This window comes from Culex pipiens, chromosome 2 (genome assembly GCF_016801865.2).
Source record: "Culex pipiens pallens isolate TS chromosome 2, TS_CPP_V2, whole genome shotgun sequence".
Classification (NCBI taxonomy): domain Eukaryota; kingdom Metazoa; phylum Arthropoda; class Insecta; order Diptera; family Culicidae; genus Culex; species Culex pipiens.
The window spans coordinates 195,700,502-195,724,710 of NC_068938.1; the positions used below are offsets into that span (position 1 = coordinate 195,700,502).

Genomic DNA, 24,209 nt, shown 5'->3' on the forward strand with positions numbered 1-24,209 from the left:
AATGGTTCTGCATTTTTGTTTCTCATGGATTTCAATAATTTCTATCTTAAATTATGAACTTCACTAATTCAGTTTTAAGATTCGTCTAAAATAACACTTCATATGTATCTTGATCTCTCAAATATTTTCAAAAAACAAAAATCCATTACAAAAATCCCATCCATTCCACTGAAATCTACTCACACTTTTGTTAAATAATGATGTTAGAACGCTGTGTGCACTTGTCGCGGTCCAAAGATGAGAACGGAGTTTATCCGAAAGAGTTTCTAGATACACCCGAGGACAAAAAAGCCACATACCTAGATAAATTATGTTATGTCTGACAAAATTTCCCAACAGTAGATTGCTTTATGAAAGAGAAAAATGTTTAAAAAAACATGTAAAAAAGAAGTGAATTTTATTTAATTTATAAGCCCTGCAATGTTTTCAGTAGACAGGTACTTCAAAACATTTTTTTTTAAACTTGAAATTGACACATGAGTTTAAGAGGTGTATTTTTTCAATTGGGTCCTAAAATGAAGCTTAGATTGCTGATATTATTGTTTACAGCAATAAAGCTTATTTTTCTGAGTACAATGACCCTTTGTACGACTACAAAGAGTTTAAAATGGATTTTTAAATCAATTTTGAAAAATTAACCTCGCGGTCCTTCTTGACAGAACAGCTCCTACTTGACAGCGCGTTCCAAGGAGACCATAGTTAATCCATCGAAAAAAATTTGCCTCGTAAATTTTATTTGTTGCATTAAAATGAAAAAAAAAGTGATCAGAAATGGTTTCTAATCGTGTTTTTTACCGTTGTACATAAAAATTTACATAGGGCTTTAGTACCCAATTTAAGAATTTAGGAATTTAAGAGAAAAATTAAACATTTGTACCAGCCTTATTTCATAATTTCCTAACTTCATAACTTTCAAATTTCCTAATTTCTTAATTTCCTAGTTTCATTATTTCATAATTTTATAATTTTTTAGTTTTTCTAGTTTTAAAATTCAATATTTTCTAATTTTCAGCTTTTTTTAAAGAAATTTTAAATTATTGATTTCTTAATTTTGTTTATCCATAATAATTGTTGTTCAAAGTTTTTTAAATAAACATTTTTAATCTATTTAATTTTAACTTTTGAATATGTTTAATCTTTTTATTTTCCCCCCAAAGAACCTAAAGCGCGCACACCGTCAAACGCGCTCATACCGAACTGTCAACTTTTCTTGGGGGGTCACGAAAAGAACACGCAACATTTCTTGACCGCGTTCCTTCCGATCTGCATACTTAGCTTATGGGAGAACTGTCATTTCTACCACTCGAATCCGGTGCTCCATTGAATAGTGTAAAAGTCGTAAATTTGATTTTAGTAAACAAACGAAATTAATTTTAGAGCAAAAAACACATTTTAGACCAGTTTTGACGACGTTGTATCTTTTTTTAGGATATCACATGATTGAAACAGTTAATGAAACTAAACAAAAACAAAATTGTGCAACTTTTTGTAAGCGTGTAACATGACAGCATCCTTTTTCTTGTGCGTTTAACGGCTTATCACACGCACATTGCAATCATCCCTTTTCTTATAGAATATTTACTCGCAAAATGATATTCAGCTTAGTCACGTTTTTGTTCCGCTATCGCATGAACCAGAAGTGGTATCGTCGGTGGTGGCGATACTGCTGTCCTTATTTCTGTAAAAAATACGATTTTTAAATTCGCATTAAAATGCATTTAAGTCACTTCTGTCACCTGTCCTTGTGATACTGCCTCAGGTGCCGCTTCATCGACGAAGCGACTCGCACCTTCTTGTGGCAAATCGTGCAGCGCAGCTCCGGATCTTTGAGAACCTCCTTTTCGTGTTTGTTGCGCCTGGCATCGCTGGTGAACGTGGCGATGCAGTTGTTCAGCCGGCAGCGGAACGGTTTCGAGTCTGAAAGATTTACACAAATTAGCTAGAAATGCTTTCAAGGTGATCATTTCATGCACTCACTATTGTGCCAGTTGATGTGGTTCTGCAGGAGAGGCGGTCGCGGAAAAGAGGCCGGGCACAGTTTGCACCGGAAGCGTGGCTTGTCGACCTTTTTGCACTGTGGCCGATGGATGCTCAGGCCGGCCTTGCTGGCGAAGGTTCGCGGGCACGAGCCGCACGGGTATCGCACCTGTGTCACCGTTCCCGACGGCATGACCTTGGGCGTCTGCTCGGGCTGCTTTGGCGGCCGCGTTGGAGCATCTTTGGCGACGACTCGGATTACGGTTTGGGCGGCACCGCCGGGCACTTCGAAGGCGCGCAATTCTTCCTGCTTGCGCAGGGCCACCAGGCAGGACCGTTTGAAGCCGGCAAACAGTTCGAACATGTGCCAGCAGTGGGCACAGCACCGTGGTGGGGTTTGGCCCAGGTCGGTTGCGAGGACAAACTCGATTTTCTTTTCCAGCGAGAACTGGCCGCTCCCGTCGAAGTGGACACTTGTTTCGGGCTGGAGCAGTTGGAAGCAGAAATCGCACCGTTCGTAGGTTGGAGGTTTTTTGTGGCGTGTAGTAGGTTCCGAGGGTTTCTGTAGGATGGTCGAGGATGATCGTTCCAGGAAGAACGGTTCTGGTTTGATGTCCGTTTCTACGTACACGAACATGCTGTTTTCTGAACTTAGTTCTGAGTCTTGTAGGGTTAGAGCCCCTTGGGATGCTGGATCAGGGTTGAAATTTTCACTCATTTTCACTTTAAATTTATATTAAAATTGTTTCACTTTAATTTTACAACGGACTCAATCACGTTCCTTCGTATTTTTGAACAGCTCACAAAATTGTTTTGTTTATATCGGAGGTAATTCAAAACAATACACGATACATTAATTTAAGTCTTAAAATGGGTAATTCATCAGTTTTGCGTGCAAATAAGTTTATTATCTTTTTAACGTGTAAAGTTTTGAATTGTTCCTCCCCTTCTTTCGGTAACGTGTACCCACTCAACTGTCAAATCGCGCTTTTCTTTCCGTGCCTCAATCACAAAACGCGTGCTGCTGTTTTCAAATCGCCGTGGTTGTAAACATTAGTCCCCCTCGTGGTAGGTCGCTCGTGTGTCGTGCGCCGCGGTCAAAACTACTCCGCTCCGAATTCGGATCCCCCCGAAAAGAACCATGGGCCGCAAGATAAACTTCGAGGAGCGCCCGAAAAAGGGCCCCGGCCGGAAGGCCCGCAAGCAAAAGGATCCCGTCTTTGACAAGAACCTGCTGAAAGGTTTGTTGTTTTGAGCGCAGTAGGCAGCGACGACATAACCTTCAATTTCAACCGTTTCAGGCACGGAAGATGATCCCGAGGGCAAGAAGCTGTCCCACCGGCAAAAGGTGCGCGCCAAGAAGCGCAACGAGCTGAAGGCGCAGAAGCAGGAGCAGAACAAACAGGCCAAGGAGAAGAAGGGCAAACAGCGGCAGCAGAAGAAGGAGAAGGCCCAGAAGCGAAAGTATGAAAGTGACGATGAGGAGGAAGAGGATGAGGGACGTGGTTCGCCGCAGGTAGAGCCGGAGCGGTTGCCGATGAACGTGCAGAAGGCGCAGCAAAAGTATGCGAAGCTGGCGAAGGCGAAGCCGGTGCCGCAGCAGGTTGAGGAGGACAGTGAGGAGGAGGAGGAGAGTGATGACGAGCCGGAGCAGGGACGGAAGCGGGATATTTTGGCCAGCGATGATAGTGAGGAGGAGGAGGAGGACGATGACGATAGTGATGCCGAGCCGGAGGCCAAGGTTGGCAAGTTGAAGGGTTTCATGGAGGATTCGGATGACGATTCTGGGGAGGAGGATGAGGAAGAAGACGATGATGATGACGAGGATGCACTTCCGATTGAACGGGCGGGGAAAAAGCTTCGGAAGAAGCAGAGCGAGGACGAGCGATTGGCCCGGGAAGAGTTGGAAGAACAGATGGCCAACAAGGCACCGTTTGAATTTCCGGATGAGAACGAGCAGGTGACCAACATTCAGGACGTCCACATGCGCATCAAAGAGGTCATCGGAGTGCTTTCGGATTTCTCCGTCAATCGGGACAAGAACCGATCCCGGTCCGAGTACATGGAGCTGCTGCAGAAGGATCTCTGTCTGTACTACAGCTACAACGAGTTCTTCATGCAACTGTTGATCAAGCTGTTTTCACCGAATGAATTGCTTGAATTCCTGGAAGCTTCGGAAGTGCAGCGACCGTTGACAATCCGTACCAACAGCTTGAAAACCCGTCGGCGCGATCTGGCCCAAGCCCTGATCAATCGTGGCGTCAACCTGGACCCCATCGGAAAGTGGTCCAAGGAAGGTCTGGTCGTGTACTCTTCCCAGGTTCCGCTCGGCGCCACTCCGGAGTACCTGGCCGGTCATTACATGATCCAGGGCGCGTCCAGTATGCTCCCCGTAATGGCCCTCGCCCCAGAGGAAAACGAACGCATCCTGGACATGTGCGCTGCCCCGGGAGGTAAAAGCTCCCACATCGCCGCGTTGATGCGCAACACCGGAGTCCTGTTCGCCAACGATGTCAACAAGGACCGTCTGCAGGCCGTGGTCGGCAACTTCCACCGTCTCGGCATCCAGAACGCCATCGTCACCAGCGAGGACGGAACCAAGTACCGCGACATCATGACCGGTTTCGACCGCGTCCTGCTCGACGCCCCGTGCACCGGCTCTGGCGTCATCTCCAAGGACCCGTCCGTCAAAACCACCAAAACCGAAATCGACATCCAGCGCTGCTACAACCTCCAGCGCAAACTGCTCCTAACGGCCATCGACTGCCTCAGCGCCAACTCCGAAACCGGCGGCTACCTCGTCTACTCGACCTGCTCGATCCTCCCCCAGGAAAACGAATGGGTCATCGACTACGCCCTGCGAAAACGCAACGTCAAACTGGTCCCCACCGGACTCGACTTTGGCGCCGAAGGCCTCGTCAACTTCTGCGGCCAAAAGTACCACCCCTCGATGAAGCTGACCCGCCGCTTCTACCCGCACACCTTCAACATGGACGGATTCTTCGTCGCCAAGCTGCAAAAGTTCTCCGACGCCATTCCCAAGACCCAGCCGGACGAAGACGAGGAAGCCGAAGAAGAAGACGAAAAGGAATCCGGCATCGAAGACCTCGGCAGCGACGAAGCGACCGAACAGCCACTCCCGAAGAAGATCGACAAACGCGACTGGTACTACAAGGACATCATCGAGAAGCGGAAGAAGGCACGCGAAGATCCGAACCACGTCGTCAAGGTGTTTGAGAAACCCGTCAAGAAGGAAAAGAAAAACAAGGAAGAGCCGAAAATCGTAACACCGGAACAGAGCCCAGCCCCAGCGAAAACGCAAAGTTCCAAAAAGAAGAAGAAACAGCTTGAAGAGGTGGCAACGCCGGTCTCGACCCCCCTGAAAGCGCAGACCTCAACCAAGAAGAAGAAGGTGGTTGAGGAGGTGAAGACGCCCCAGGTCGCGAGTCCACCCGCGGCAAAGAGCCAGAGTTCGATGAAGAAGAAGAAGCTGAAGGTTGATGCGGAGGAGGTGGCAACGCCGAAGGCGAGTCCCGTGACGCCCAAGGTTAAGAGTTCGGCCAAGAAGAAGAAGCTCAAGGTTGAGGGTTGAAGGCGGACCGTTTGAAATTTTGTGTTAAACTATTCTACCGAGCACATGTTTGTATCATGATGGAAATGATAGAAATTCATGTTATAAAACAGATTTGTGAACAATTTTCACAGTATCATGTTTAATAAAGATTGCTTTTAGTTAAGCAGAACCAAGTTTTGCTTATTTTATTGCTTCGAAGAAAAAAAATACGTCAATTGATTTTAAATCTAGACTTTTTTTTATCAGATCCTATAAACATATAAAACACAATAGCTTATTGGACCTTTTTGTGAATACCACTCATGTCGGGAAATCGGTTAAGTCGAAATAATTCTTAAGTCTGGAATTATACTCCAGGAGGTATTAGACTATGGCAAACAAACTCGCACTTTTTCGTGTTTTACAGTTTGTCAAACTCGCAAACAAAGTCATATGTATGCAGGATGACGTTACTGCAAACAAAGCAGGCAAACTGTCAAAACAGTTTTTTTTTATTTACGAGATTGTTTGTTTGTTTGTCATAGTCCTTACGTCCTGCATTGGAAAATGGAATACCCGATTCGAGTGGTAGTTTGACAGTTCGCTCCATAAGAAATACATTGCTTACTACCAATCGCGTCGGGTTCTCCATTGTTTCTATCTTTTGAATAATTTTGAAATATTTTGTTCAGTATCAATTCAATGAAACCAAGAGCTGTCAACAAAAAAATTAAGGTTATTTGATTTAATTTCTTGATTTGAATTTTGAATCATTTGATTGGAAGCTTTTTTTAAACACAACCTTTGGGAAAATCCCGTGTCGTTGTTTTTTACCATCTAAACGGCGAAATTGTCCTAAAATACCTGTTATTTGTAAAAAAACATATATAACTGAATGATGTATTTTTTTTAGTTCAAATCCAATCGTTATTCGTGTTCAATGAAAAACTATTGAAAAAAAAATCTTTTTGAAAATATCAACAAAATATTGAAATTGTAAAAATGATAAAAAATTGCATATTTTTTTTAAATTAGGCCATCAAAAACATGTTTCATAATGTTAGAGGTAAAGTTTTTATTCAACTGGATTTTTCAAAAAAATAAAATTTTAAATGTGAAAAATAGACAACTCAATAAATTATCATTGTTTTTTAGAATTAAATATAAAATACACAATTAAAAAGGCAACTTGATAAACATATTTTTCGCATAAAAAAATGTATTAGAGCAATTCCAGCCCAAAACAGGAATTTTTCAGGTACTTTTTTCTTGACCCTCTCCGATTTCAATGAAACTTTGTAGACATGTTATCCAACGCTTATATAAGCCATTTTTATGTATATGGAGCCAGTTCCACACAATAATGACATTTGAGAAGGGCGTAAGTGTTTTAAATATTTTTGTAATTCGGAATATAAATATTTCTGTATCTCGAAGCCGTAGCATCGTATCAAAAAGTGGTCGAAGACAAACTTGTAGGAAATTTGACGGGCTTTTCGATAAAAATACACTGAAAGAAAAAAACACTCAACTTTTATGAGATTTTTTGATTTTTAGGTTTAAAAGTCAAATTTGAGGGGGAGCCCACGATTTTTTTTCGTTCAAAATTTTTGTGAAGATAGCCTAAGATGTTACAAAAAGACTCACGAAAAATGCAGGATGGAGCATCTCACCTAAAAAAATACAAAAATCATTTACTGAAACTGTTTTTTTGAAAAGTGCTCTAAACGTCAAAATTTTCAAAAACCGAATACGGGAATCGATTCTCCAGACAATTTTACATAAAAGTCTCTATATTGACCATTGTCCTAAGTCCAATCCTTGTGAAGTTACAGCGGTTTTAAAAATAAAAATGTTGAAAAAATAGGTTTTTTGATGGTTTTTGGCAATTTCTATGTGACAGACTTGATTTTTCAGTCTCGAAAATATTTTTACCAGAAAGCTCGTCCAATTTCCCATAAGATTGTCTTTGACCACATTTCAATTGGTTGTATGAGCTTACAGATATAAGCTAATTTACTATCCAGGTTACTATTCTACACTGAAAAAATATTATGTTTTCAGTTATGAGCAATGTAATTAGCTTATATCTGTGAGCCCATACATCCAATTGAAAAGTGGTCAAAGACAAACTTATGGGAAATTGGACGAGCTTTCCGGTAAAAATATTTTCGAGACTGAAAAATCAAGTCTGTCACATAGAAATTGCCAAAAACCATCAAAAAACCTATTTTTTCAACATTTTTATTTTTAAAACCGCTGTAACTTCACAAGGATTGGACTTAGGACAGTAGTCAATATGGAGACTTTTATGTAAAATTGTCTGGAGAATCGATTCCCGTATTCGGTTTTTGAAAATTTTGACGTTTAGAGCACTTTTCAAAAAAACAGTTTCAGTAAATGATTTTTGTATTTTTTTAGGTGAGTTGCTCCATCCTGCATTTTTCGTGAGTCTTTTTGTAACATCTTAGGCTATCTTCACAAAAATTTTGAACGAAAAAAAAATCGTGGGCTCCCCCTCAAATTTGACTTTTAAACCTAAAAATCAAAAAATCTCATAAAAGTTGAGTGTTTTTTTCTTTCAGTGTATTTTTATCGAAAAGCCCGTCAAATTTCCTACAAGTTTGTCTTCGACCACTTTTTGATACGATGCTACGGCTTCGAGATACAGAAATATTTATATTCCGAATTACAAAAATATTTAAAACACTTACGCCCTTCTCAAATGTCATTATTGTGTGGAACTGGCTCCATATACATAAAAATGGCTTATATAAGCGTTGGATAACATGTCTACAAAGTTTCATTGAAATCGGAGAGGGTCGGGTACAACCGATTCCCTATTTGGCATGGAATTGCTCATTAATAACATTATAAAGTAAGACCGAGCCACGTAGCCCAGTGGAAACGCTTCCGCCTCGTAAGCGGTAGATCGGGGTTCAAATCCCGGCTCGGACCAAAATAACTGGTGATCTTTTCCCTTCTGGATTCGATTGCTTAGTAAAGGGAAGGTAGTGTATCGTCACAAACTGGACCTTATCACACCTTAGGAATACATCCTATGGAATGTTAACATAAACCTTAACATGTTAACATTAAGTTGATTAATTACTGTCACTGAATCCGCTTTGTAAATGCCGGCCCCGAACTCTTCACGGGTGTTCCCCTCAGGAACAGGGAAAGATTTACTTTACTTTTACTTTATAAAGTAAGCTATTTTATATTTTTTGGCATTCTCTTTACTATTCCTGTTGAAACCAAATAACAAAAACTTAATGTTTGTCAATAATGCTAAAAATGAAACATAACATCTTATGTATTTTGAGTTTTTAAAATTGTTTTTGTTTCTCCTTTCGTCGAAATTATTAGTGCTTACATGACCATTTGACTCAAGTACTTTGTTTAAATATTTTTTTGTTAGGTTTCTATTTTTACTAAAGCTGTTAATATTTTTCAGGGTGGCCACTCAAATCCCATTTTCGAAATTCCGACTTTTTCCAGACTTTATAAAAAAAGTACTTGAGGCATGGAAGAAAATTTAATCGATCTAAAATAAATAGAAAACTCAAAACAACTTAACTTGATCTAAAATATTTAAGGTTATATTTTTTCTTCAAGAAACGCCTAAGTACAACTTTATTCTTTCAAAAAGAATCAAAATTTCCAAAAGTCCAAGCTTCGGTTCAACCAAAACACTTTTTTTTTCAAGTTTCCTTTTTAATTCTATAAATCAATTTATATTTATTACCTTTATTTTTATGCGATATTTTTAAAGAGACAATTTTTTAAACATATTTGAAATGGCCTAAATGGCGTCTTAAATCTATTTAGCTTTAACAATTTAAATATTATTCTGAAATTTCCAAAATGCAAAAAAGTTTTTAAATTGTTGATTGATAAATCTAAACTAAACCTTAATCAAAACCAAGATAAAACCTTTATCTACATTTTTAACACAAAAAATCACAAATTCCCGACTTTTTCCCGTTTTTTTTGTGGATTTCAGCGAAGTTCAGACTTTTCCCGACTTTCCCGACTTGAGTGGTCACCCTGATTTTTCAATAATTTTCTGGTTGATAAATTTCTATTTTTTGATTTTTTTCGAGGATTTTTTGGAAAAGTCGGGAAAAAGCAGGGAATTCGAAAATTTGTTTAAATTTTGAGTTGCCACTCTGTAATACTGAGAACTAAGAGTTCGATTATTAACACAAGCCAGTTCATAAATGTTTTCGTGAATTTTAAGATAATATACAGTAATACAATTGTAACAAGGCATTTTGTGATACTTTTTGGTTATTTAATTTTGAAAACCGAGCCTTAATTACGTTAAAACATAACTACAGAGAAATTAGTTTTTGAGAGATTTATTTTTAATTCAGTGTTGGATGATTTTAATTTAAATTTTCTTGGCTCCAGAGATAAACAGCAAATTCTACCAAATTTAACAATCTACCCTTCCTTAGCCAAAAATACATGCACATTCGGATCGAGCCCCTGCTTCTCCTCATCCGAGTGCGTTTTCAGGTGAGTTTTAACCGACGAGTTCTGCGTAAATCTCCGATCGCAAATGGGACACGCGTAGTTCTTCTCCTTCGTATGCGTGACGGCGTGAACCCCGAGAGCCGTCCTGTGGAGAAGAGTAGACAAAGTTAACCTCTTGGTGCGTAAATTAATCTAGCTAGAGATCCTCCATACTTGCTACTGAACCGCTTGTTGCAAATCTCACACGTCGGCGGATTTTCCCCGTGCGTCTCCATGTGCTGGGACAGCGAGTTCTTCTGCTGAAACACAAGTCCACACTCGCTGCAGACCCACTGCTTGCCGCAGTTTATCTCGTGCGTGTTCCGGGTATGAACGCTGTAGAACTTTGCCGTACAACCCTCGGACCGACAGGGAACGGCCCGAATGCCCGCATGTCTGTTCCGATGCTCCTGGAAGCGTTCCTGCGAGACGAAACTCTTCGGACATTCCGGGCACTGCAGTCGGTTCTCCGGCGGGGGTGATTCCGGCTGGTTGCAGTACCGCCGATGGCGGGCGTAGATTCCGTGCGACGGCAGTCCCGTTTGGCACAGCTCACAGATGATGTTTCGCGGAAGATTTTCCACGTTGGCCAGGTTGGACTCGGCGCTGGCCACCGGGTCCGCGCCCGACCAGTGCCGCGCCCAGTGGCCCTTGAAGCAGTTTCGGGTTTTGAACTTTTTCCCGCAGATCATGCACTCCCACTTCCGTTGGCCGTGTGCTTCCATGTGCCGGCGCAGAGTGTCGCGGGACTTTAGCATCTCGCCGCAAATGGTGCAAACATAGCCGCAATCCTTCTGGCAGTCTTTCTCGTGAATGTTGCGCAACGCGGGGTTGAAGAACGCCCGGGGGCAACCCTCCCGTATGCGGCATTCGAATTTGCGCTCATCTGGAAAGGGGGAAAAAGAACCTTAAGTTTACACAGCTGCTATGATCTTATCGATTTGATGTCTTCAGCTAAATTTAAAGTGCACTCGATCGTAATTTCTCTATCCACGATCGAGATTTTTCGATCGTAACTTGTCGATAGTAGTAGACTAAGATCACTCGATAGTAGTTTCTCGATCTATACCATCGACCAGGGTTGTTAAAATATCAAAATATCAGCTCTCAGCAACTACAATTATCTCGCCTGAATATTCATGCCTCAAATACAGCTGCTCTTCTCTCTTCATTGAAACTCTCAGCGCCGAACAAAGCCGAACACGTTTTCGTGTTTACCCACTCGCGATTGACATTTTCCTTTTCTCTCTCATTCTCGCTTCCACGATCATCCTACCGCAACAGCGTTTAACTACAAAAGCCGCCACAAAACCAATTTTGCAAACGCAGTTTGAAGGGGCGTCATGCGTGGTCGGCTCCTAATCGCCATCTCACGTTCTCTCATTGCAGTTTTCGGAGAGATTGAGAGACTCAGTGGTGAGAGCGCATAGTCGAGGAAAAGGGAAGGAGTGATAGAGAGAGAATGACATCGCTGGGAATCAGGAGACACAAGAAGAGATCTCACAAGCTATAGTGACGGCCGCTATACTCTCGGATATTTTTGGTGCAGAGATAATCTATTGATAGCTTTTCTATCACTCTTTTGCAACACTGCCATCGACAAATCACGGCTGCGGGTTGAGGGTCGATACATTTTCGATATGTAGGTACATAATTTCAAATTATAAAAAAATTCAAAGCTAAAATTCGGAAGAAAAAAAAACATTCAACTTTAAAAAACCAAAAATAAGAAAAAATTGGAGGCATTACAATTTTACAATGCACAGATTTTATTTTTTTTACAAATTAAAAAAAAATAGAGTAGAAAATTTTAAATTTTCGAGATTTTTTTTTAAAGGTCCTATATAAACTATTGGGTTTAATATTACTTTTTAATAAGGCTTTCTGGTCCCAGTGAAAAATTATAATTTAACCCAAAAATGACGAACTTCTCGTCACAGTGTCCTGATGCAAACAATGATCGAGCTGTAGCTGTCACAGCCCTTCGAAGTATGTTGGCTGACATATCGGGCGGTCAGTCAAAAAAACCAGCTAGAAGTCGCCTGCCAAAAAACTTTTGCTAGAAAGAGATAGGAGATCTGATGCAAACAAACCTCCAGCTGTAATGTAAACATACTTTGAATGTGTTGGTAAATTTCTGACTAGAAAGCCTTTATAAAACAATTCTTTACAAATTGTAGAAGTTTAAAAATAACTAAAATAAAAAATAAGAGTTTAAAATGTGTTTAAAATGTTCAGACATAAATTTTTTTAAACGAATAAATAAAATCTTAAATAGTTAAACAACTATATTTAAAATATTTAAAAAAAAATTAAGACCGCTGCCTCTCTGCGGTAAACACAACGCAGTAGGGCTGGCCGCTTTAATTTTTGTATTACATTTTCGGGTGTTCTCGGATGTACTACAATTATTAATATTGACAAGAAAAGTGCTTGGGGCGTAATCTAATCACAAGACTTTCCAGCATGCTTTCATCGGACTGGCTGCGTTTGTGTTAGATTAGAGCAGTTCTCTACGGAATCGGTCTTTTTTCTTTAATTTTAATTTTTGTATTTTTTAATCCGGCTGAAACTTTTTTGATGCCTTCGGTATGCCCAAAGAAGCCATTTTGCATCATTAGTTTGTCCATATAATTTTCCATACAAATTTGGCAGCTGTTCATAAAAAAATGATATGTGAAAATTCAAAAATCTGTATCTTTTGAAGGAATTTTTTGATCGAGTTGGTGTCTTCGGCAAAGTTGTAGGTATGGATATGGACTACACTGAAAAAAAATGCTACACGGTAAAAAAAATTTTGGTGATTTTTTATTTAACTTTTTGTCACTAAAACTTGATTTGCAAAAAAACACTATTTTTAATTTTTTTTATTTTTTGATATGTTTTAGAGGACATAAAATGCCAACTTTTCAGAAATTTCCAGAATGGGCAAAAAATCTTTGACCAAGTTATGATTTTTTGAATCAATACTGATTTTTTCAAAAAATCGAAATATCGGTCGCAAAAATTTTTCAACTTCATTTTTCGATGTAAAATCGAATTTGCAATCAAAAAGTACTTTAGTGAATTTTTGATAAAGTGCACCGTTTTCAAGTTATAGCCATTTTTAGGTAACTTTTTTGAAAATTGTCGCAGTTTTTCATTTTTTATAATTAGTGCCCATGTTTGCCCACCTTTGAAAAAAATATTTTTGAAAAGCTGAGAAAATTCTCTATATTTTGCTTTATTGAACTTTGTTGATGCGACCCATAGTTGCTGAGATATTGCTATGCAAAGGCTAAAAAACAGGAAAATTGATGTTTTCTAAGTCTCACCCAAACAACCCAACATTTTCTAATGTCGATATCTCAGCAACTATAGGTCCGATTTACAATGTTAAAACATGAAACATTCGTGAAATTTTCCGATCTTTTCGAAAAAAATATTTTCAAAAATTTAAAATCAAGACTAACATTTCAAATGGGCGTAATATTGAATGTTTGGCCCGTTTAAAATGTTAGTCTTGATTTTAAATTTTTGAAAATATTTTTTTCGAAATGATCGGAAAATTTTACGAATGTTTCATGTTTTAACATTGTAAATCGGACCATTAGTTGCTGAGATATCGACATTAGAAAATGTTGGGTTGTTTGGGTGAGACTTAGAAAACATCAATTTTCCTGTTTTTTAGCCTTTGCATAGCAATATCTCAGCAACTATGGGTCGCATCAACAAAGTTCAATAAAGCAAAATATAGAGAATTTTCTCAGCTTTTCAAAAATATTTTTTTCAAAGGTGGGCAAACATGGGCACTTATTTTAAAAAATGAAAAACTGCGACAATTTTCAAAAAAGTTACCTAAAAATGGCTATAACTTGAAAACGGTGCACTTTATCAAAAATTCACTAAAGTACTTTTTGATTGAAAATTCGATTTTACATCGAAAAATGAAGTTGAAAAATTTTTGCGACCGATATTTCGATTTTTTGAAAAAATCAGTATTGATTCAAAAAATCATAACTCGGTCAAAGATTTTTTGCCCATTCTGGAAATTTCTGAAAAGTTGGCATTTTATGTCCTCTAAAACATATCAAAAAATAAAAAAAATTAAAAATAGTGTTTTTTTGCAAATCAAGTTTTAGTGACAAAAAGTTAAATAAAAAATCACCAAAATTTTTTTTACCGTGTATCATTTTTTTTCAGTGTAGTCCATATCCATACCTACAACTTTGTCGAAGACACCAACTCGATCAAAAAATTCCTTCAAAAGATACAGATTGTTGAATTTTCACATATCATTTTTGTATGGGCAGCTGCCAAATTTGTATGGAAAATTATATGGACAAACTAATGATGCAAATTGGCTTCTTTGGGCATACCGAAGGCACCAAAAAAGTTTCAGCCGGATTAAAAAATACAAAAAAAATCGAATGACCGAAAACTCAGAGAATTGCTCATTAGATTAGATTAGATTAAAAAAAAAATAAGACCGCTGCAGACATTTTTGGAGTTTATTTCCGTCGACTCAGACCAAAGTTATTTTTTCGCGAAAACAATCTAAATACTAAATATTTAAAGGGGGTGCGACATTAAAAAATAATGTCAACGGCGTTAATAAAAAATTGTGAAACACTATAAAAAATATATTAAAATGTAAAAAAAAATTGCTAACCCTGAACTTAAAAAAAATAAAAAAAAATCATTTTTTGATAAGACATTTTAGAGCAAACACTACTTATGCTTTTTTGAGTTTTGATTTTTTATTTTTTTTTTTTTAAAGTTCTATTTCAAATTTCGATCGTACTTTTTCAATCCACGATCGAGATTTTTCGATAGTAAAATTTCTATCGTAATTTCTCCATGGAAAGTCAAATTTGTCGATGACAGATTTGATAGTAAATCGAAATCATACTATCGCAATCGTGATCGCAATAATCATAACATAAAATTCTTAAACTGTTATTTTTAGAATTTGCAAAATATAATGTCAACAAATAGAGAATCTGATGCTGGAATTATTGAGTTCCTTAATAATTTAATAATTAAATTTCCTGATTCTAAAATTTCTGATAACTTTTTTTAATTTTTTAACTATATTCAAACTTTTAAAACAAAAAAAAATTAAGATATGTTTAAAAAATCTAATTTATCTTTACAATTATTAAATTCAAATTAATAAATGTTTTTTTCTTTCAATATTTCATTATCTTATTGGCCACCATCTTGGATTAAGAATTTCATGATCACTTTAGACAGGGTTGGAATTCGAACCCTATTTTGGACCTACTATGCAAAGCGTCAACATATTTCGCATGGTTCTCAGGAACGGTCTAACTAATTTGGCTCGTTTCATGATTGTTTTGTGCCTTAATTTATGCTTAACAAAGTGTACTATTGAAAATTGAAAATAATTTAACCATTCCATTGTAATAAGCATTTCAAGTAAAACATTTTTTGGATGCTTTTTGGACTTATAGAATGTATTTTGGAGACATCGCTGAACCTATTTTGGACCCACACTCTGATTGGTTGAAATTTGGACAACTCGAATTGCGAACCGACGGCAAAGTAGCTCCAAAAACTGATCTAACGCGGCTGATTTGAAAAAATATTTTGAATTGAGTTTTTTTCGATAATAGAATAGTTATTTCAATGGTTTAGTGACGAAAAACATAAAAGAATTAAATAAACAACAGTTACATTGCTCGGAAACCGGACAAAATTGCTTGGTGTCAGTGTAAAACAGAAAAAATCATCGAGGTGTCGCGAGCCAAATATGATAAGCAACGAGGTCGGAATTTTTGGACCTAATCGAAGTGCTAGGAAAATGGTAGGAAATACGAATGGCATTGGAAAAAGTGGCTGAAAAAGCGGAAATAATCAAAAATGTTAACATTTTTGGAAGAGGTAAGCTACAAAACGATCCTGCTTACACTTTCTGTTGGTGGGATTCAGTGAATTCGTACTTTAAAAGCCTGAACTACCTCGATTAATAAAAAAATAGGTCCAAAATAGGTACTAGGTCCAAAATAGGGTCATATACCCTAGGTGCAATTTCAATCGCTGTATTGTATTTTTTGTTCCTTTCTTACACGTTTTACTTCTCGCTCGCGGACAATTCCGGCTCGCGAGCAGAGCACGGACAATCGGCGAGTTGCTCTTGACAGCTCGGGACTCGGGGAGAGAACTCGAAAGAGAGAAATATTTCTCACGAGAGCGCGAGAATCACGAGAATACCAACACTGCTTTAGATTGTTTTTGGGGTCATATTTGAGCAAGGTTACTATTGTAATACAGGTTGTTTTTGTAAGGCTGTTTTGGTGCGAACAAGCAGAAAATATTTTATCAGTTTTCCCATGAAGTCTCATTTATTGACATTTTTTATCTCCGTGCACCGTTGGCGACGAACACAGTGACGTAACAAAGTCAACAAAGTTAGTTTTTCGTTCGAGTTCAGTGTCAGATGGGCGATTTTGAGTTGGTTTTGATGAATCTGTGCCGTGCTTATGGCTATTTGCGGAGTGGTTAATATTTTGCTGGTGAAGGTCAGAATCAGTTTTCCCTCTCCACTTCCGGTCAAGCGATTTCGAGAACATTTTTAGGTAATATTCAATCCTTCAGAAACAGGTAGGTAATTAAGATTACGATTGAATTTGGAAAATAATTTAAAAAATATTCTCCTAATTATTCAGCTATGTCAATCCCTGTGCTGTCGGGTGAATCAGCTCGGAAAAAGAGCTTAAAGTAACAGTGCCGAAGGTGGAGAATCAAATCATAACAACAAAGTATTTCTGGAAGGAGCTGTTGGGGCCAAATTCCCCAACATCGCTTCTGCAGGTGGACTGTAAGGATTGTTCTTACCGTCTTTCGTTGGGGTGTGATTAAAACACTTGGAAATTTCCTTTTCTACTGCAACAAACTTGTATTTCCGATCGTATTTACAAACTGCGAACTTTACTCGATCACGTCTCAAACGGGAGTGAACATTTTCCCTTTCTCTCTCTCCTTCCTTTCTTTGCGCGCGCTTCGTTGCGCGCCAAACCACACCGCAACGACCGTTGCTCAGCTGTCAAAGCAGGCAGCGTCGAGGGGTTGCTTGATCGCAGCAACCAGTGTGGCCGGTTCGCTCGATTTTTCCTTTTGTGTCAAATATTTTTCGGAGGCAGACGTCGATCGCCGACAGGAGCCAAAGGTTCCTTGGAAGTGTAGCCGCTAGGTTCCAACGCCGGAATAGGTTCGCCTATCTTTTTCATTCAGTCCGTCACAATAAGACAATTTCATTTAACCCAAACTCCGAAATGGCATCGCGTCGAATGAAAGTTTTTTAAGTGGGAAAGCTTGATTTGATTGGACTAATTACTTAAAATCGGTCTCGATTTGAAGAGAAGTTATTGTTTCCGATTGGAGTCCGTAACGTCTACATACATATCTTAAAACTTGGTCAAACCAAATGAAAGGCATGTGACTGGTAAATGCTAGATTTTTATGCATTATGCTAAATTAGGTACTTTAAGTTTACGTCCGTGTTAGGGAAGAGTTAAAGAATGGGCTTACGACAAGGCAAGGGTCGATACTCCAACTTACCATAATGCCGATTCATGTGGAAACTGTACAAACTGGCCGTTTTGTAGCTGGAATTTGTGCACAACAAACACCGATACATCCCAGCCGAATCTTGCTCGACCACTTCATCGGTGCGCGGCGGCAAGTCTTTGTTGGCGTTCCAAGCTCCGCAGATTTTCTTGTGCTTGTTCAGCACGCCCAGTACGGAAAACTGCGCCTTGCAGCCCGAACAGCACCAGACAAAGCCGGCTGGATAGTCAAACTTCTTCTTGCGGGGCTTTTCATCCGTACACCGTTTTCGCTTTTTGCCGACGGGCTCGGGCAGCCGTGCCGTAACTCGGTTTCTTCCGTAGCAATTCTTCTCGTGGCGGATTCGGTTGCTGGGGAAGTAGAACGTCCGGTTGCACCCCTTGCGGCAAACCCACTCGGGCGTATCTGTAACGAGAGAGGCGGTTGTCTACGAATATCTCCAGGAGGTGGAAGTACTAACCGTAATGTTTGTTCATGTGAAACTGCAGCAACCTGGCCGAGTTGTAGGTGCACTTGCATAGTTTGCAGCCGTACACGATTACACCTTGCTCATTTTGCACGCCCATTTCCGGTTGTTCAATCCTCCTCGGAACGGTACACTTCTCCTTGTGATCTTGCAGCAAGACCAACTGATTGAACACACTCTTGCATCGCGGGCAGCAAAATATGAAATTCTTCGGGAATATCCGGTTTTGCGTGCGATCCTCCTTCACAGCTTCATCATCGTCGTCGTCCGCCGGATGTTCCACAAACTCTACCTCTAACTCAGGTTTCTTCACCATCTCCTCCACCAAGTCGTCGTCTTCCTCCGACTCGAAGCAGTACCGCGTCATGTGTTCAACCAGTTCCACCTGCGACGAGCACTGCTCGAAGCAACGCTGGCACCGGAAGGTCGACCCGCTGTAAACGGCGGACGGCCGCTGCTCCACCTCCAACTCCGGCTTCAAGTCCGCCAAAATCTTCCGACGCGTTTTCATCGACGCCAGGCAGTTGGTTTTGAAGTTATAGTACGACTCGAACGTCCCCCAGCAGCTGAGGCAGCAGTTGAGCGTTGCGGCCGTAACGGGCGATCCCACGCTGACCCCGAGCACAAACTCGATCGTGCCCCGGATGGTGGGCTCGCCGGTCAAGGGCACCACTATTTGATCCTCTTCTTCGGGGAGTTTGAGGCAGAACTCGCACCGGTCCTCGTCGGTGCCGTCCAGGATAGTGTCGCCGAGCTCGACTTTGCAGTCCTGGGAATTATTGAATTATTAAGTTATTAAATTATTAAATTAATCAACGATTAATTTATTAAATAATTTAATTATTAAATTATTTAATTATTAAATTATTAAACTATTAAATTATTAAATTATTAAATTATTAAATTATTGAGTTATTAAATTATTAAATTATTGAGTTATTAAATTATTAAATTATTAATATATTAAATTATTAAATTATTAAATTATTCAGTTATCAAATTATTAAATTATTAAACTATTCAATTATTAAATTAATTAATGATTAATTTATTAAATAATTTAATTATTAAATTATTTAATTATTAAATTATTAAATTATTGAATTATTAAATTATTAAATTATTAAATTATTAAATTATTAAATTAATAAATTATTAAATTATTGAATTATTAAATTATTAAATTATTAAATTATTAAATTACTAAATTATTAAATTATTAAATTATTAAATTATTAAATTATTAAATTATTAAATTATAAAATTATTAAATTATTAAATTATTAAATTATTAAATTATTAAATTATGAAATTATTAAATTATTAATATATTAAATTATTAAATTATCAAATTATGAAATTATTAAATTATTAATATATTAAATTATTAAATTATCAAATTATTAAATTATTAAATTATTCAATTATATAATTATTCAGTTATCAAATTATTAAATTATTAAATTATTAAATTTTTAAATTATTAAACTATTGAATTATTAAATTATTTAATTATTCAATTATTTAATTATTTAAATAGTTAATAAATTATTAAATTATTAAAACATTAAATTTTGAAATCGTTAAATTATTAAATGATTAAACTATTATATTATTGAATTAACAAATTATTAAACCATTAAATTACTAAATTAGTAAATCTTACCTTATCAAACGTTACATTGCCACCGGAATCGGAAGATGATTCCTTCGGATCAATCCATTCGTCATCGGCTGGTAATTGCGCGCTCTGCCCGGTTGATTGACTGCTCGCACTCGCAGCTTCTAAATTGGCGGAACTGGTGGGTTTTTCATCGTCACTGTCGCTGGAATCTCTAATTTCCTCACAGCCTGGTAGGTTCAGCGTAGGCACCCAGTCGACGTTGTTTTTGTCGGTGTTTTTTGCCGGCCTTCCTGTACAATTTTGTAGATTTTAAAAATTTAGTCTAGATTTTCAAAGAATGTGTAAAATTTACCGGAAACAAAATGATCCTCACAAACGACCTTGTGGCGCCACGTAAAGTCGGGTTCCAGCCGCAAGGCCTGCAACCATTTCTCCCGCCGTTCGGCATTCAACCGGTTGGTGTGAATAATCTCACTGGTCGGGGGAAATGCGAAATATCTTCTCGTGGTTTTGTTAAGGTTCCTATGTAATCGGCACTGCTGCACGACGCACGTTCTAGTCATTGCCGGGTCGGATTACTTGCTGTACCGCTGTAACGATATAGGACAAATTAAAAGAAGGAAATATAGCATTTCAATAAAAAAAATAATCTTTAAATTTAAAAAAATTTAAATCTCTGAATCTTAAAATTTTTGATATTAGTTCGACGTTTTTAAGACCTACCTGAAAATGCACTATACATAAGATACATAAGATTTCCTTTTCCTACCCCGTTCCTAAAGCATAATTTGTAGGTTTTTCGTGCTGCCGAATAATTCTTCCAAAATTTTAATTTTCAATTGATGCCCATTTGTTTAGTTGTGTAAATGTGAACAACAAATTGAATCGAACTAAATTTATAAATTTCTGACTTTTGAAATATTTATTTTTAAGAATTTTTGAACTTTTAATTTAGATTTTTTTAATTTCACGTATTTCAATTTTAATATCTTTTTTTTTAATTTAAAAAAAACATAATTCCGAAAGTTGTTATTATTTAATTATTTTAGTTTTATTATTTCAGAGTTTATGAATTTCAGGATTTTAAAACTTTAGATTTCAAAATTTAAAAATTTATGAATATTTATTTATTTTTTTATTTTTGGCTTAGATTTTTTTGGTTTTACATTTCAGAATATTAATATTTCGTTTTTTTCACATCGAAAAAGATTTCACAAAAAGATGTATTTATGTAGTGATTTTCACATGCATTTTATGTAAAAAAGGCAAATTTCCATTGTAAGTTTTTTTTTCATACAAGACTCCATACAATTTTGCGGCCTGTTCATACAAAATGGACATGTGAACATTCGAAAATTAGTAAATATCTTGAGAAGGAATTTTCTGATCTATTTGGTGACTTCGGCAAAGTTGTAGGTTAAGGACATCCATAAACCACATAATTTATGTAGGGTTGTTTTTCTCATAATTTATTTTCCCTAAAAAAGCACTCAACTAGCAAAATCTAAACTCCAAGTCTCTGAATGGCAAATTTAACATCTTGGAGCATAACTGTTAAATTGTAATAAAACACTTATTGAAAAAATATAACTTATATCTTTTTGAAGACTCAAAAATGCATCTTCACAAAATGTGATTTTTGAAAAAAATTGAAAATATTGTCAAAGAAAACTTCAAATTATTTGGTATATGCAAAGTCAAATTTGAAATTGAAAATTACTTAATTTTTTTCATACTGTGCATTGTTTTCAAGTTTTTAAAAATATTTCATGACAGAAAAGCATCCTTGCTACAATTTTATTTTTGAAGGAAAAAGGTAGAGACATTTTTTTTGGGACTACTATTTACTGAAATAAAGCTTTTAAAATTTTTGGTCGTAAAGGGTCGTATGAAACTTAAAAATGCCGTTTTTACGGTGTCTGGACCAAAGAGCTTATGTCCTAACATATTTTTATTCCTCTAGAAATTTTACAGTATGGCTCATAAAAAAATGCGACATTGTTATTAGATGGAAATCGGGTCTGTTTTGACTATTTCACGGTGTGTTTTTTAGAACAAACTAATGATAAAAAATTCGGTATGTCTGATATTTGGCACCGTGAAAGAAGGGCTCTTTCCCGACATTTTGCGGGGTCCAGCGAAATATTTCGTCGGGGGGTCTAGAACAACTTATTTTTTTGAAGATTATTTTTCGATTTTATGAGATATTTGCTCAAAAAAATCACAGAAAATCGGTGCATTCATGTTTATATCACTCAAACTTCTTATGAATATGCCTTGAGGGCTCTAACCAACTATACTAGACCCATATTTGACTCCAATAAAAAAATCGAACCAGGTTTACCAGATTTCGAGCATTCTGTGAAATTACCCCAAAATCCAAGCTGGAAACCCCGATACGACCGAAAGTAAATTTTTTTTTTATACAATTTGTCATGAAAATACAGCAACATATTGCCCGGATACGAATGTGAGCATCAAACAATGCAAAACATGGATTATTTAATAAATAATCTGTTTATTACCCAATAGGTTCCGAACATTATTTTTTCAATCCTCTGCCACATCACACTATTACATTATAAAACATTTTAGAATCAATCACATTGTAGAGAACAATTTTCTGAACAAGTTCCATAAAAAAGTATCAGTTTTGGTTCAATATAAGCAGAGATACGCCCCATTTCCTGAAATAAATAGTGCCTTTCTCCAAAATTTCTTAATTTAATTACCTTTCACATAATGGGCACTGCCTACTGAGCTTTGTTATTAATGCTATAGAATAATTTCATTTTCAATTCCGTCAAAACTTTTTATAATTTTTATGTTTCAATAAAATATTATTATCATAAAAAAATCTTAGTAGGCAGTGCCCATCATGTGAAAGGTAATTGAATCAAGAAATCTTGGAGAAAGGCACTATTTATTTCAGGAAATTGGGCATATCTCTGCTTATATTGAACCAAAACTGATACTTTTTTATGGAACTTGTTCAGAAAATTGTTCTCTAAAAAAAAAGCTATTTTTTGGACCACACATTAACATGGCGTACAATACGAATCCTAAAATTAAGCTTAAATTGCTGATAATATAGTTCACAACGATGAAGCTTGTTTTTCTGAGTACTATGACCGTTTGTACGACCACAAAGGGTATAAAAATGATTTTTAAATCAATTGGGTCCTAAAATGAAGCTTAGATTGCTGATATTATTGTTTAGAGCGATAAAGCTTATTTTTCTGAGTACAATGACCCTTTGTACGACCACAAAGAGTTTAAAATGGATATTTAAATCAATTTTGAAAAATTCACCTTACGGTCCTTCTTGACAGAAAAGCTCCAACTTGACAGTTCGTTCCAAGGGGACCATAGTTGATCCACCGACACCGACGTAACACTCAAGTAAAAAAGATGACCCTTCTTTGCATCACCCCTCCGGTAAGTCCGGTGAGCTGTCAAACGGTTTTTCGAAAAATGTATCAGCAAGGCAACACTGATTCTATTTTGTTTGTAAACACAAATCAGCTGATTCATTCCTAAACTACGATTTGTTTGCAAACAATAGGTCGAGCAGTGTTGCGAAATATATTTTTTTGCAATTCCGCTGTGAAACTGTCAACTTTTCCTGTCCTTCTGAAGAAATGAAACGGCCTACTTTTTTCTACCAAAAATAACAGAATCGAATAGCAACACTTTTCAAAATAAATGCTGAAAAGTTCTACTTTTCAGCACTGAAATGAGTGCTGAAAAGTTGAACATTTCAGCACTTGTTTCGAAAAGTAAAACTTTTCAACATTTTTTTTTATTTAAACGATTTATTGGAAAAAAACATGAAAATTTTACTTAAAATTTTACTCAATGGGTGTTTTTCGGAATTGCAAAAAATATTGTATGGAACTCGTTGCAAAACTTGATTTTTTCAACACTCGTCGTATTTATCCAACTCGGTGAACCTCGTTGGATAAATGTACGACTCGTGCTGAAAAAATCCTCTTTTTGCAACTTGTTGCATAAACTACTATTATCGGCAAGGGGTAAGTCTTGCTGGGACACATTTCAGCAGATTTTTTACATGGAGTGTTACATCGGTGTCGGTGGTTGATCCATCGAAAAAATGTTGTCTTGTCAATTTATTATGTTTTGCATTAAAATGAAAAAAAGTGATCAGAAATGTTTTTATTCGTGTTTTTAACCGTTGTACATAAAAATTTACAGGACTTAAGGACCCTATTGCTCACCTGTACTACTGCATACCTACCTTTTACCAAACAAAACAAAAACAATGCTCAAGTGTTTGAACTAAATTCCACTTTTTTCTACAAAGTCTTGTATTTTAACCGGTCGATTTTATGTTGAGCTACAGACGTTCGACACTGTTCTGATTTTAAAGTGAAACTTGTATGAATTTTAACTGTTTAATACTATTTTACGTTAAAAATTTACTGCACTTCAGGAAATCCAGTTTTTTTGTTAGTTTTTCACATTCGACTTGACAT

General features: G+C 37.1%; 3 protein-coding genes across 3 annotated transcripts; 1 reads left to right on the forward strand and 2 right to left on the reverse strand.

The window, feature by feature from the left end:
- Nucleotides 1-1,468: 1,468 nt before the first annotated feature.
- Nucleotides 1,469-2,792, reverse strand: LOC120415847 (zinc finger protein 69-like). The gene is made up of 3 exons (XM_039577482.2): nt 1,978-2,792; nt 1,737-1,917; nt 1,469-1,678 (listed from the first exon to the last, which is right to left on the reverse strand). Exons 1-3 carry the CDS (start codon nt 2,693-2,695, stop codon nt 1,606-1,608), a joined length of 972 nt encoding a protein of 323 aa, XP_039433416.1. The 5' UTR covers nt 2,696-2,792; the 3' UTR covers nt 1,469-1,605.
- A 255-nt stretch (nt 2,793-3,047) lies between these two features.
- On the forward strand, nt 3,048-5,720 carry LOC120415849 (uncharacterized). The gene is made up of 2 exons (XM_039577485.2): nt 3,048-3,218; nt 3,279-5,720. Exons 1-2 carry the CDS (start codon nt 3,119-3,121, stop codon nt 5,567-5,569), a joined length of 2,391 nt encoding a protein of 796 aa, XP_039433419.1. The 5' UTR covers nt 3,048-3,118; the 3' UTR covers nt 5,570-5,720.
- Nucleotides 5,721-9,950: 4,230 nt separating this feature from the next.
- On the reverse strand, nt 9,951-24,109 carry LOC120415854 (zinc finger protein 235-like). Its single transcript, XM_039577490.2, has 7 exons — nt 23,972-24,109; nt 20,066-20,303; nt 19,756-20,003; nt 18,084-18,858; nt 17,615-18,028; nt 10,226-10,937; nt 9,951-10,157 (listed from the first exon to the last, which is right to left on the reverse strand). The coding sequence occupies exons 2-7, from the start codon at nt 20,274-20,276 to the stop codon at nt 9,980-9,982; spliced, it is 2,538 nt and encodes an 845-aa protein (XP_039433424.1). The 5' UTR covers nt 20,277-20,303; nt 23,972-24,109; the 3' UTR covers nt 9,951-9,979.
- Between the last annotated feature and the right edge of the window lie 100 nt (nt 24,110-24,209).